General features: G+C 40.1%; 1 protein-coding gene across 3 annotated transcripts in view; it reads left to right on the forward strand.

Moving 5' to 3' along the window:
- Positions 1–11,879, forward strand: part of AFF1 (AF4/FMR2 family member 1) — a 207,602-nt gene extending 195,723 nt beyond the window's left edge. For 2 of the 3 annotated variants that reach the window (XM_039250545.1, XM_039250547.1), the window contains 5 exons: positions 2,143–2,279; positions 2,884–2,952; positions 3,403–3,540; positions 5,361–5,566; positions 6,589–11,879. In XM_039250545.1, the coding sequence (XP_039106476.1) occupies positions 2,143–2,279; positions 2,884–2,952; positions 3,403–3,540; positions 5,361–5,566; positions 6,589–6,710 (672 nt within the window). In that variant the 3' untranslated portion in view covers positions 6,711–11,879. The remainder of the gene's footprint in view (positions 1–2,142; positions 2,280–2,883; positions 2,953–3,402; positions 3,541–5,360; positions 5,567–6,588) is intronic. The other variant, XM_039250546.1, reaches the window with a different exon arrangement.
- The last annotated feature ends 1,256 nt before the right edge of the window (positions 11,880–13,135 follow it).

The following is a 13,135-nucleotide window of genomic DNA, read 5'->3' on the forward strand; positions in this document are numbered from 1 at the left end:
AGACCCTCTTAGCCCCATTCATCAGGGCAAGATGTCTGTCGAGTCTTTACTATGCTGGGTGCTGTAAGGGAGTCAGAGACAGACCTCTCTAGACCTGTCTCCAAAGCCACCCTGTCACTAGAATGGCCTGAGTCAGATTAAGACATCTGACTCTGCACCAAATGAGGGTGTTCTTCCCGTGTGTGTCTTCCAGCTCTCCAAAGTAGGTGCCAGAACTCTTAAGAACCTTTTGCGTTTTGTAAAAGAGTAAATACTCAGTACTTTGCAGCTGGTTATCTAAAATCTGCCTTGGCATTGGATGTTTTCAGCACTAGATCCCTTCATATTCAAACAGTAGTCCAGGGACTTTGTTTTTGTTTTGCTTTTAATTTATACAGTTGCACATCTTCTTTCTCCCTACTTAAGCTGCGCTTATGTCCCCGGTTGCCCAGGATAGCCCTGATTTATACCTGTTGAATCTCGTTTTAATAAATAACAAGTAGCTCGTTTCACTGTGAAAATACGCCGGTTTGGACAGAAACCTGAATGACCAGCCTCTTTATAATATTTTTGGTAATATTCTCCTTTTAATTGCACAGGGTCTCAAATAGGTCCGTTTTGGATTCCAGGGAGTTAACTTCACAACTGAATATAGAGGGGTGTATTTTATCTCCACATTGGAGTCATTGTGGAGTAGGGAAGTGTGAACACTTCTGCTTGAGTGTTGTCCCCGGAGCTCCTCAGGGGGTGGGCACAGGAAGATTTGCATTAACGGCCTTAGAAAATATTTACCGCAAAGAGGCAACTTGTTTTACTACCGTTTCTTTTATGCATACGCTAAGGCCAGTATAAATCTCGAAAATTCCATGAAGGAGATGGCATTGAATAAATAAATTTGAGGAGTTAAATTCTCACCAATGAAGCAAACCAGTAAGGCTCTGTACTGCTGATTCACTGGAGCTTGCCAATTTGATCTTTATTCTTTCTGTCACTAATTTTCTGACACTGCTTTCTCCAGAAAAGATTTATTAGAATGAGTTATTAAAATTTTTTTTAATGTTTATTTACTTGTGAGAGAGAGAGCAGGCACAAGTGGGGGAGGAGCAGAGAAAGAGGAAGACACAGAATGTGAAGCAGGTTCTACAGGCTCTGAGATGTCAGCACAGAGACGGACATGGGGCTTGAACCCACAAACCATGAGATCATGACCTGAACCGAAGTCAGACACTCAACCAACTGAGCCACCCAGGGTTTCCACAAGCAGGTTATTTTAAAACATGAGTAGCCCCACACCATCTTTCTTTCCTGATGTGTCACCATCTCCCTCTGCTCCACTTGCATCTTTTGCTGTTTTTATTATTTCTTTTTGAACATATCAGGTTGAAAGCCTTGGCAACAACCACAAACTTGGAAGTGTCATGTTTATCAGTTTCTGTTATGACACGTGGTCCATATGACAAGTGGAGAGAAAAGGCTGTGCTTCTTACAGCCTCAGAGGGGCTGTCTGGGCTCCAGTGAGGGGGCATTAAGTGACATACAGTATGCCTTCAGGTTTAGGTGACCACCGGTATCTGATTTCATTCATAGACTTCTGCTTGCCCTTTAAGGGACTCTGCAGGTTTCTCCTTGCTAGCCCCGGGGATAGCCTTATACACTGAACCCTGGCTTCCAGAGAAGATGGGATAATCGGTTTGACTCTAAAATTCATAAAATGATTGTTGTTAGACATAATATCTAAGATGCTCATAAACCATAATGTTTTCTACTGCTTATAAGATAAACTTCAGCACATAACAAAGATATTTTTGTCTGTGTCATTCTAGGTGTGTAAAAAAATCTATTTCTCAAGAAAATTATTTAATGAGTTAACTGCACACTAATAGCAAGGGGACTTATTGCCTTGGTTTGAAAATGTAGTTCAAGATTTTGAGAGACTAGTCTTAAGATTATTTTCTTCTTCCTACTAAATTTTTCTAAAAGTTTTCAGTGGGTCAGAGCCAACAGGCTTTTTGGTTATCATTTTGAGTTCATTTGTTCTCACACTCTTCCCTGGCCATAAGTAAACAAAGACAGTTGGAGGGAAGTTAAGGTTAAAGATTGTGGTTGAGAAACTAAACAAAAGTCTCTCTTTGGCCTAACAATGACCATGTTCTCCTCCTGCAGACAGACAAGGTTGGGAAGGCTTTTAAGTACTTGGAGGCCGCCTTGTCCTTTATCGAGTGTGGGATTGCCATGGAGTCGGAGAGCCCAGCGTCCCAGTCGGCTTACTCGGTGTACTCAGAAACCGTAGACCTCATTAAGTAAGTGCCCAGTTATTCTGCCATCTGCCCAAGTATTTCTCTTTCCTCACCTTTACTGCTTTAATCCATTTGAACTTAGTATGAAGACAAGTTAATAAAGGGGAGCCTTAAAAAAGTAACTGATCCAGGACCTCTTCTTGGGGCCTAAACTGAAGGTGTAGCACTTCTAGATGAAGCGCTAGAGCAGAGAGTGACTGAGTCTAGCTCTCACATTTTGCCAGGTTCACTGTGAAATGCCAGTTGTTTCAGGGAGAGGCTGGTTTTTCCAGTTTGGCTTTCTTATCAGATGTGCTGGCAGCTCACTTTAAGCTCCTTCCTTATCGTCTGCGTTTCGGCCTGGGACTCCGTGACAACACAAGTCTACGTGGTTTCTAGCAGATAGGCCAGAGAAGAGACATGCCCTCACCTGCTTTTCTGAATGGCTTGAATTACTGCTCTAAAGCCTTGGGTTTTTTTTTTTTTTTTTTTTTGCGTGGTTTTCATGTCTTCACAACTTCAGGAAAATTAGCAGAAAGCTAAGACAGACATAATATAAGATGTCTTTGTGCCTGGGATTTGCTAACTGCTTTTGTTTAACCTGATGTGTTTTTATGTTTTCCTGTAGATTTATAATGTCATTAAAATCCTTCTCAGATGCCTCAGCTCCACAAGAGAAAATATTTGCTGTTTTATGGTGTGTACTTTTTTTTTTGTCTAAATAGCATTTGCTTTTGCATCTTTTGCTGTTACAAAAAAGATTTTAAAATTTGCTTTCTTAACATGGAAATTATAACAAAAGGTGGAATAAAACCAGAAAGTAATAGGATTTGTGGTTAAGGGCTTTATCCTGGTGATAGTTACTTGTTATGAAGGGCATCTAGTGCCACGTTACTGATGGCTCAGTAGAAGCTTTGGTCTTGTAATTTCAGTTATATTCGTGTATATTTTTATTTTTCCACCAATATTTACTTTTGATGATAGTGTGAACAGTGCAGTAAGATTCTTAAGGTGTCCTTTCTCGTATAGATGAGGAAAACCCAGTGTGTTCCTGAGGCTATAAAAGATTAGTTAGATGGCTCTCTGTAGCGGTGATACTCGTGTCTATAAAGTAATGCTTCACTTTAACTTCTGTGTATGTTCACAGCATGCGTTGCCAATCCATTTTGAACATGGCGATGTTTCGTTGTAAAAAAGATATAGCAATAAAGTATTCTCGTGCTCTTAACGAACACTTCAGCAGTTTTTTCAAAGTTGCCCAGGCACCTTCTCCATGTGTTGCAAGGTAATGAAAAGTCTACTTTAAATAATTTCCAAAATTGAGTTATTTCCTTATTGCCTCTTGCTTTTGCAACCATCTGTATGACTTTGGCTTTTCAAAAATTGTGTACATCTGTGTGCTAATCTCCTTTAACTTAAATTATTAGCGTATTTCAACCTTTTTAAGGAATAGTTGTAAGTCAAGGTGTTGGCTGATTAATATAAAAAGATAATTACAGAGAATATAGCATCACAAGGCAAAACAGAGGCAGAACCAGAGTCTTTTCTCCCTCTCGATGGCATGTTGTCTTGACGTTTCAGTAAATAAGAACTTTCCAGAAGTGTATGCCCTCCCCCTTCTTTAGGATCTATGACCATGACAGTGATTTGAAGAATGAAAAAAGTTTTCTTTAACTAAACTCCCCTCCTCCACACACACACACCTGTCCGCCCCTCCCCTGCCTTGTGAACTAAAATTGTTAATCTATGCCATAAGATACTTCAAAACAATTTTTGGGCAGGAGTTTTTAAAATAAAGATAGAATTTTCTTCCCTGTAATACTTGCCTAGTATTTTTAAAAATTTGGTCACACTCCTTGAAAAGTTCCCAGTTCTGATAACTTTTGCTGTTTTAAGAGTATCCCCTAGAAGTTGCTCCATTTCCAGCACATTCAAAAGAAGAGATTCTCATACGGCCTCTAAAAAAAAAAAAAAAGGTCCTAATTGAGAAGTAACTTCGTACCTCTGAAAATTTTCATGACCCTCACCTCTGAGGTGTCAGACACATTAGTTTAGAGAACTTCACGGTTTGTCCAGCCCCTATATAGCAAGCCACCCTCTTTGTACCAAACCTTGTTTTCAGGTACAGGGAGCATAGCAGTAAACAAAGCAGACGGGATCTCTGCCCTCATGGAGGCTCCACTCAGGTGCTTCAAAATATACATTCTCCTGGGCACACTTTGGGTCCCTGCAGGCCCCCCGAGGGCAGACATACCCAGTCATGAGGCTCCTGCTGCTGGCCCATCTTCCCATTACTTTTTAGGTGTAAGTGTTCTCCTTGTGTTTCATATTTGGTGCACATCAAGGTGCCGTTAACTTGCATGTGCAGTATGTAGTCCAGATGAGAGTGAAGAGAAGACTATGAATCCCCTGACACATAATACTTCTCGCCCAGTCTCCTCAGTCCAGTCATTGATTCAGCAGATAGTTGTTAAGAGCCCACTCTTTGTGCTGAGTGCTAGAAATGCAAAGATTGATAAGAAATGGTCCCAGCCTTCAAGGAAGGAAAAGGAATAGAAGGGTATAATGGGATATGATAAATGCGGTAGATAAATTAATAGGGAAATGGAAAGAGACACGTTCAGGTGGTATCCGAAAGGAAGCCATGATGTTTCCCTAGTGTCTAGAAGTATGCCGAGTACCGATATTTTACTCACTAAATGGACAGAATGAAAGTATGAATATATAGGAGATTAGGCCATCTTCACAGGGAAGCATTGTCTTAGTAGAAGTTGGAGTTGAGGGTGGGGAGAAGGAGGCTTCTGGGCTGAGGGGGTAGACTGAGTAAATGAAGCACGTGTACTCGGAATCCAGATTTGCCCACCTGATTCTGTGGAGGACACCTTGCCTCCGTCCTGTTACTTTCTCTATTTGGGGGCCCCCATTTTGTTATATTTTATGAAATAAATTCCCTATACTGAAGGTAAAAGGGTGTCTCTGATCTGGTGGAAGTAATTCTTATTTTGGCTAATACGCATGGAAACTTTGTAACTTGGGCTGTGGTCCCAGAGACAAGAAATCCGTAATCTGTGGGTTTGATTAATTAATTCTCTTCTTCGCTTTCAGAAGCACAGGCACACCGTCCCCTCTCTCCCCAATGCCTTCTTCTGCCAGCTCCATGGGGTCCCAGTCAAGTGTTGGCAGCGTTGGGAGCAGTGGGATGCCTGTCACCATCCAAAACATGACATCTTCTTATGTCACCATTACTTCCCACGTCCTTACCGCCTTTGATCTTTGGGAACAGGCTGAGGTCCTTACGAGGAAGAATAAAGGTAAATGGGTCTGTGGTGGTAATTACTGGGGGCAGGAGGCTTGGGAGGGAATGACATTATTGGTTTGTATTTTATGTTCATGTTATTGAAGAAAAGGAAATGTGTAGGTATTTACTCTTCTCACATTTTGTCCATTCCGCCTCATTGCCTAGTTGCAGTTCTTTCTTGAGCTCTGGTGGCATGGAGCCAGATTTCTGTGGCTCGATCTTAGCAAAATTAAGTAAGAAGTGGTTTAAGCACTTGCCCCTTTAGAAGTTCTGGCATTGTTAACTTCAGCCTGAACTGAAACGCTAGTACAGGGACAGGCAGACAAAGAAGGAAAGCCCTTGGCCATCTCCAGGCACAACAAACAAAGCAGTGTAACCTAAATACGGAGGAGCCTGCTTTTCAGTGTGTGTTGAGAAAAATGGTTAGCAACAGTGGAAGAAATGTGGCATAGTGAACATTCTTGAGACTTCATTGAGAAGGCGGCCCCTGGAGAAATGCAAGGTTTAGGAGATGGTAGTGGGTGTGCTGTTAGAGGGACTGCTCCATGGCAGTGCCAGTAACCACTAAGGAGATGCTTGTATGTAAATGCCACATTAATGCTACTATATATTTCTTCCCTGCCTGCAGGGAACGCAGTGGCCAGCTAGCCATAGCTGCTTAACTTTCACGTAACCTCTTAGAACTTTATTTTTTTTCCTAGCAAATAAATGATGCTTTTAACATGTCGGAATTTGTTTTGTTTTGTTCTGATTCACACATCCATTGATCTAGTAGTATAAATTGGTATTTTCCAACATCAGCCACTGTCCCAGGCATTATGGATTCAACTCTAAAACCAACCCAGTTCTTACCCTTCTAGTCTAGCAGAGGGATGTGAACTAGTGGGCCATTTACAGTAGATTGTGATTTTTTGGTGTGATGAGGTACAGAATATTGTGGGGGCATGGTTGCTGGAACTTTGACTCTATATGTTCCTTTATTATTTTTGTGTATGCAAATGTGTTTACTTGGTTTTGGTTTTGCTTTGTTTGCAGAATTTTTTGCTCAGCTCAGCACAAGTGTGTGTGCCTTGGCCCTCAACAGCAGTTTGATGGATCTGGTGCACTATACAAGACAGGGTTTTCAGCGGCTAAAACAAGTAACCAAAACACCTTAACGGAGGCCCAGGTTGATTTGATGGCTTGGGAACTTTTTTGCACATTGAAAGCCTCAAAAACAGTTCAGACATTTGTCTCATCAGGACACCAAACTCGAGAAGCACCATGAGATGGCCAGGACATTTGTCCACTTAAACTTTCAAGAACTTAAGTGATCATTGGTTGGACATGGTGGTTATGCAGAAGCAGAATGAGGAGGCTGGCCTCAGAGATGATCTTGCCTTTCCTAACTAAACAGAAGTGCAATGTAGACTTAAGTGGGCGTAGGAGTGGTCTAGAAACATTTCCTTACTTTTTTTAACCAGCAGGATGCAAATTGCAAATGAAATGAGGAGAAGCAGTTTCAGCTCTGAGAGCAAGTTCTTGTCATCTCAGTAGCCACCTTAGTCCATTCCCAGAAGGAAATTTTTTAAACCATGAATTTTGGTGTAGGGTTTTGTGGATGATTTTCTTTTTCTTTTAAGTTCAGGGGGAAAATATTTGTTTTGTTTGGTAAATTCTAACGGTCATCTATAAAGCGTAAGTTGTGAAGGACTCCACTGTACCCCACTTTCTGCCCGTGAACAATCGCTTTGATAATACCAAGTATTGTCCTAATTTATAAAATTGAAGGCAACTTCCCCCATTTCTAACCCCTCCCCCCCGCCCTTGCCTGGAGTACCGCACGTTCACCCCAGCTCTGGTATCTCTGTCACTGCTGCAAGTCTGCCTGCGCCAGAGCCGTGGAGGGAGGAGCTGCCACACACAGGGAAGCCATCTTGAGATCGCATGCGCAATGGAGGACATGACTCTGCCATCTCCACCCCCCGCTTCCATGAAGGGCAGTCACCGTTGACTATATTATGAATATTCTTCCTTGGGGAAGAAGGGAACCAACGTTTATACCTGACCAGAAGGCTAAAGTGCTTTTTAATGTTTAAGTAGAGCTGGAATTTGAGGTGCTGATCTGTGGTCTACAGTTATGTGGTAACTTATGTTGTCTAACCAACTCAGAATTTTGTCAACAAAGAAAAATGAAATCTACTTCTTAGAGAGGCTATATTTTTCTGCTACAAATTATTTTATATTTATAGCAAAAAGTAGACTTTCTGAGCCCTTGATTGTCTAGGGTAAATTAACTCCCTGAGAGGATGTGGGGATTGGGGTGGTTAATTAGACTTTAAAAAAAAAAAAAAATCGTCACCATATGCCTTCACTCCAGAGTGGTCTCAGTCAACTAGATTTGATTGGATTGAAGAGGAGCTGTGGCCTTCCCTGTGTTGTTATTGCCATGTTATAGACATTTAACCAAGTTTATTTGGAATGACTTAAAATGAAAGAACACAGTTAAAATTCCCACATAACCATAAGCACAGATTTTTTTTTTTAATTAAAACTTTGAAGGTTATTGGAAGCATTATTTTGAGTCCAGTGTTTTTAAAAGCCAATTCTTTATATCTCTTTTAGAAGTAGAATTTGCACATGTACTAAAATTGAGGAGTGAGTGTTATGTCTATAGTTGGTTCATTTTTCTCTCCCTTTATCCCATTCTACCCCTCTACATTTTGTTTTGTACCAAGAATGTTTGTCATTTTCGTATCATTAATATGATACAAAAGAAGGGAGTAACGAACAGATTGAAGGTCCAAATGAGGAATGTAAATTTTGGTCTGTCTTTAAAGGGATGTGTAGAGAGTGGGAGTAATTATTTTTCACGTATGAACTGTTTGTGTGAAGCTGTTCCTTCAGTGTCTTATCTAACCTGTTTTGTTACCAGTAGCTAGTTCAGAGGTTTGTTACCTCATTTTTAGGTTAAAGCCAGAGAATTAAAGCAGAAGTAATTTCTGAGCATAAGAATTTGATGTGTGTCTTGATGGACCGATTTCCTTCGTTGATGTTCTAAAGCAAGGCCATTTAACAAAACCTTTTGCTAAATGAACAGTAATTGCCTGGTGGGTTGTGGCATTGTGTCCATCTTATAAAATGTGGGAGATCAGACACCAGAATCAGGTTTATGTGATTATTTAATGCCTTTTTTCCCCTTACTCACTTGGCCTTCCCCCTTCCGTTTACCCCACCATTCCCCAAGGCAAGTCACCTGTCAGTTTGGAAGGGTGTATTTTTTAGGACAGGTTCTGATCTATGCAGATTGTGTTGGAGAGAGAGAGAGAGACAGAGAGAGAGAGTGTGTGTGTGTGTGTGTGTGGTCTGTCGGTGAAAGACAGTGCTCCTGTGACTGAAGACATTTCTAAGTCAATTGCTCAGCCACTTGTTAAAACAAAACAAAACAAAACACCTGATTCCTTTTTCAGTGGCCTTATTGCTTGTGTGTAGTGTTCCCCCCACCCAAACCTTTATATTAAAAACCTATTTGTCCCCTGAAAAAATTAATCAATTTGCAGAGATCAATTTGTGGTATTTTGGTCATGGAATATTTCCAATTCTTACTGCATTGTACCTAAAAGAGGATTCCCAATGGCTACGTTTTAAATAGAGTATATGAAAAATAGTGGCTGATGAATCCTTAATGTTCATAAGGTCTTTTCCCTGTTACAGTTGTATATAGAAGTCTAAAGAATTTTAAAATTCACTGCACTTTTTCACTGCATGCTTAAATTCCCAAAGGCAGAATTTTTTACTGAGGTAGATGATTGAAAGGACTGGATTATAAAATGAGACAAATACAAAACATCTTAAGGAGTGAAAATCCTGCCTTTGGCACTACAATTGTGTGTGTGTGTGTGTGTGTGTGTGTGTCTTAGAAATGGAAGAACACTGTTTTACTTTTTAAAGTGTTGAATGTTTCTGTCCTTTCTGGAGATAATTAAAATGTGAATCACTGAACTTGAGATTTTAGCCAGACTAGGGGCCCTGCTAAACAATGAAGAACACTTCACTGAAATTTACCAAATCACACTGGGTTAAGAATGTGAAAACACTCACCACATGCTGGGTGTGGTGAAGATGTGGGGGTCCAGCAGGCGTATCAGGAAGAGAACTGCAATAGAATGGCTTATCTGATATGATACACTCAGTGCTGAATGAGACTGAATGAGTTTGACTTTTTTAAACAAAAGGACCTTGATTTTATAGATCTGTTTTGACCAAAATATTTAGCCTTTTCCTGTAGACAAATTAGAACACATTTATATCCTTTAATTCCAGATCTCAGGCTCTTGGAGAAGCTAACAATTGACCCCTTTCTGGCTGAAAACTTGCCTTAATTGGTACCTTAAATATTCATGTTAGTAGAATCGAGAGCTTATTACTCTTTTGTTGTTTCCTGTCCAATAATTTTTAGTAGCAAAAAGATTAACCATTATGTCCTCCAAAACGAACAGCTCTTATATCTGATACATGAAAGATGTGTGTGTGTGTGTGTTGTACATGTTATACAAACGCTCACACACCCAGAATAGGAGGCTGGTTGAATTGGATAATGTATCGTGCCTTTGTTGACCAAACATAATTTTGAAATAATGCTTATTTGGGGATAATGCTGTATTTATTTTGATACAGCTTTGAGACATGTTAATGTGGGTCTTGTACCTTTGCTCTTCTGCTTCATGGAGTTTGATGCATATTTGTACACCTTAAGGTAAATGAATCAAATAAGGCTTGATTCCCTACCTCCTACCACAGAATCTACTTTTTTCTTAAGGATTTGTTTTCCCAGACACTACACAAATATTTGAAAAACTTTGCCACTTCATCTAGTGCACTCTTTACCATCAATTGCCAACATTTAATTTTTTTAAGAATATACAGGCTTCTTTTAGAAACACAAATGCAGCGATTTGCTCACTGACAAGTGAGTTCTGCATAGTGGCCATGGAGGAGGAGTGTCAGGATTATGGCGGTACTTACTCCTTTGTTCCCTTTCTGTAGCAGGTTGCCTCTTTTGATTGTTTTTGGTCCTATTGAGAATTAATGGATGTAAGGTTTTTTCCTGTGCCTTTTTTTATCTTGTCATTTTGTTTGCTGGAGGTGGACTGGCAGAATAAGATGTCGGGGGATTTTCCTTCAAACATTGCAAGTGGTATTTCTACCATACAAACCTCCATCCAGTATGCAATCCAGTTGTGTTGGTTTCTTGGTGACTAAGAATAATGACCACTGGCCATGTTCTTTAGTTTGTGTGATGAGTTGACAAGCACCATCTACTTAGGGGGCTGTGAATTTCCTGTTGTCCTGGGGAAATCACACTGTGTTCCACTGTGCACCAGATATCAACAGGTACTGTGATGGGCAGAAAAGTGCCTATATCTCTCCACCCACAACGGCAGGAAGGAGACCTACAGCTCCCCATGGGTCTAGATGGTACTATATTGGCCTGGAAGGACAAGGGAATAAGACCACTGACAGCAAGGCTGGTCACGCTGCCCTGGTGAGACCAGGCAGTGGCTGACCTACGGAAGATAACTTGCTTTGCTTAAAAGTAGATGTTTAAGTGATGCTTAACACAGGCAGTATTAACTTCGCCTTTTGTTCAGGCCATCAACATGTGTTGTTAAAATTTCTGCACATCCCCCCTCCGATACCAAGTATACACTGTTCATGTTGGTGTGTGTGTGTTTATAGGCATGTGTCCCAAAATCTTTTTTTTTTTTTTTTCCCTGAATGTGATCATGTTTTGGATGATACCTGAGCAGGGTTGCCTTTTTTTTTTTTATTTATTGCCATTATATATTATATTATATTATATTATATATTTGTTGCTTTCTTATAACTTTAGAGGAAGTCAGATATTGGTATTAAAAATTGTTTAAAAAAGGAATAAATTGTCCAGGTGATAAAAGATCACTGGTCTAAAATATGAATTTTTCTTTAGTTATTGCAGAATAATGTGCCAGCTGTCTAGTCCACACAGTGATTTTGTATGTAGCCTAGGGAGGCAGTGATACTCTCAATGGGAAGATGTGCAACACAAGTAAGGGGGACTCCATGCATTTTATCTACTTCAGCAATGGAACTGCAACTTGGGGCTTTTGTGAATAAAATTTAGCTGCCTTGTATAGTCCTTTGAAAGAGACATGTGATCTGTGAAAATTATAGTTTTTTTTAGAAGAAAAACTTTGCAAAAGATCTTTCCAAAGATACTGTGCCACAGATCTTTTGTTTGTTCTCTGTAATGAGGATTAATTGCTGTTTAAAAAAAAAACAAAAAACATGTAATTGACTTGTTAATCTTCAAATTCTTTCATTTTCACAAGAGGATCGAGCTGTAAAAAAAAAAATTAATAAAAATTTAGAGAAATCATTGGGGTTGAATCCATGCTTTCATTTTGCCTGAATAAACTAATTCCCAAAATTGCCATATATAATTACCATTTATAGCCAAGGTGAGTTTCACATGGTGGAATAACATGCCATTGTTCACAGTATGTATTTACTGTTAAAATGGGAAAAGAAGTGGGGGCAGGGGCTGCTCATCCGTCCCTTTGGTTTATTTTCAAGAACTTCAGTCACCCACAAATTAGCCTGATACCACCAGTGTGGCATCTTTTCTTTCTGACATCAACTTCCAGGTGCAATGGTGACCATAATTTGCCTGTTTTCAATTTGTTGCATGGACAGATTTGTAGAATGTTGGTATTGAAAGGAATCTAAAGGCCATCTGGTCTGTCCTCCCTTTGCTACTCTGAAAGAGCTCATGTTCTACGCCAGTGGTTTTAGGAAATCAGAAAGAACCAAGGTACTGAAATCTGACTTGGTGAATTTGAATTCTAGCTCCTGAGTTTGCTGTGTCCTTGGGCAAGTTGTTTAACCTCTCTGGGGTTTTCTCATTTATAAACTTTGTTGGTTATCTACCTAGTAAGATGATGATGATTGTACTAGAGTGTATGGAGAGTTTAGCATAGTGCCTGGCATGAACACTCTTAAATTGGTGGCTCCTGTAATTTATTCCTTCCCCTTACTGCACCAACCTCCCCACACCTACCCTCTAGCCTCTGATTGAACACTGATGGAGACCTCACTACCCACTTTTTTTCCATTTTTTGTTCCTTAGGTTAGGTTGACCTCTACTTATATTGGTCCTAATGAATAGATACCTACCCTCGGCAAGCTTGTGGTAAAGTCGACAAACAGCAAGAACTGGTAAGCATGGAATGGCAAGTGTGGGAAAAGGGAGTGTGTTAGTCGTCATGAAGAGAAGGGAGGGGATCTTTAAGGAAGAACTCTCTTTTCAACTAGGCCTGGAAAGATGGATCATAAAATCTCTGGTTTTCATCTTTTTCACAAAAGCTATCCATGTTCTATCTTGTCGATTACAGGTTATCAGTAGTGGTTGTCCATTGCATGGTCGTACCAGTTTATTTAACCAACCTCCTTGTTAGACATTGAGATTATTTCTCATCAGCGGGTATTATAAAGAATGCTTCCACAACCATCCCTGAAGCAAACTATTTGGACAGATTCAGCACTTAATATTGTACCATATTGT

The sequence above is a fragment of the Hyaena hyaena genome, unplaced genomic scaffold (genome assembly GCF_003009895.1).
Source record: "Hyaena hyaena isolate Hyena2069 unplaced genomic scaffold, ASM300989v1 scaffold_373, whole genome shotgun sequence".
Taxonomy (NCBI): Eukaryota; Metazoa; Chordata; class Mammalia; order Carnivora; family Hyaenidae; genus Hyaena; species Hyaena hyaena.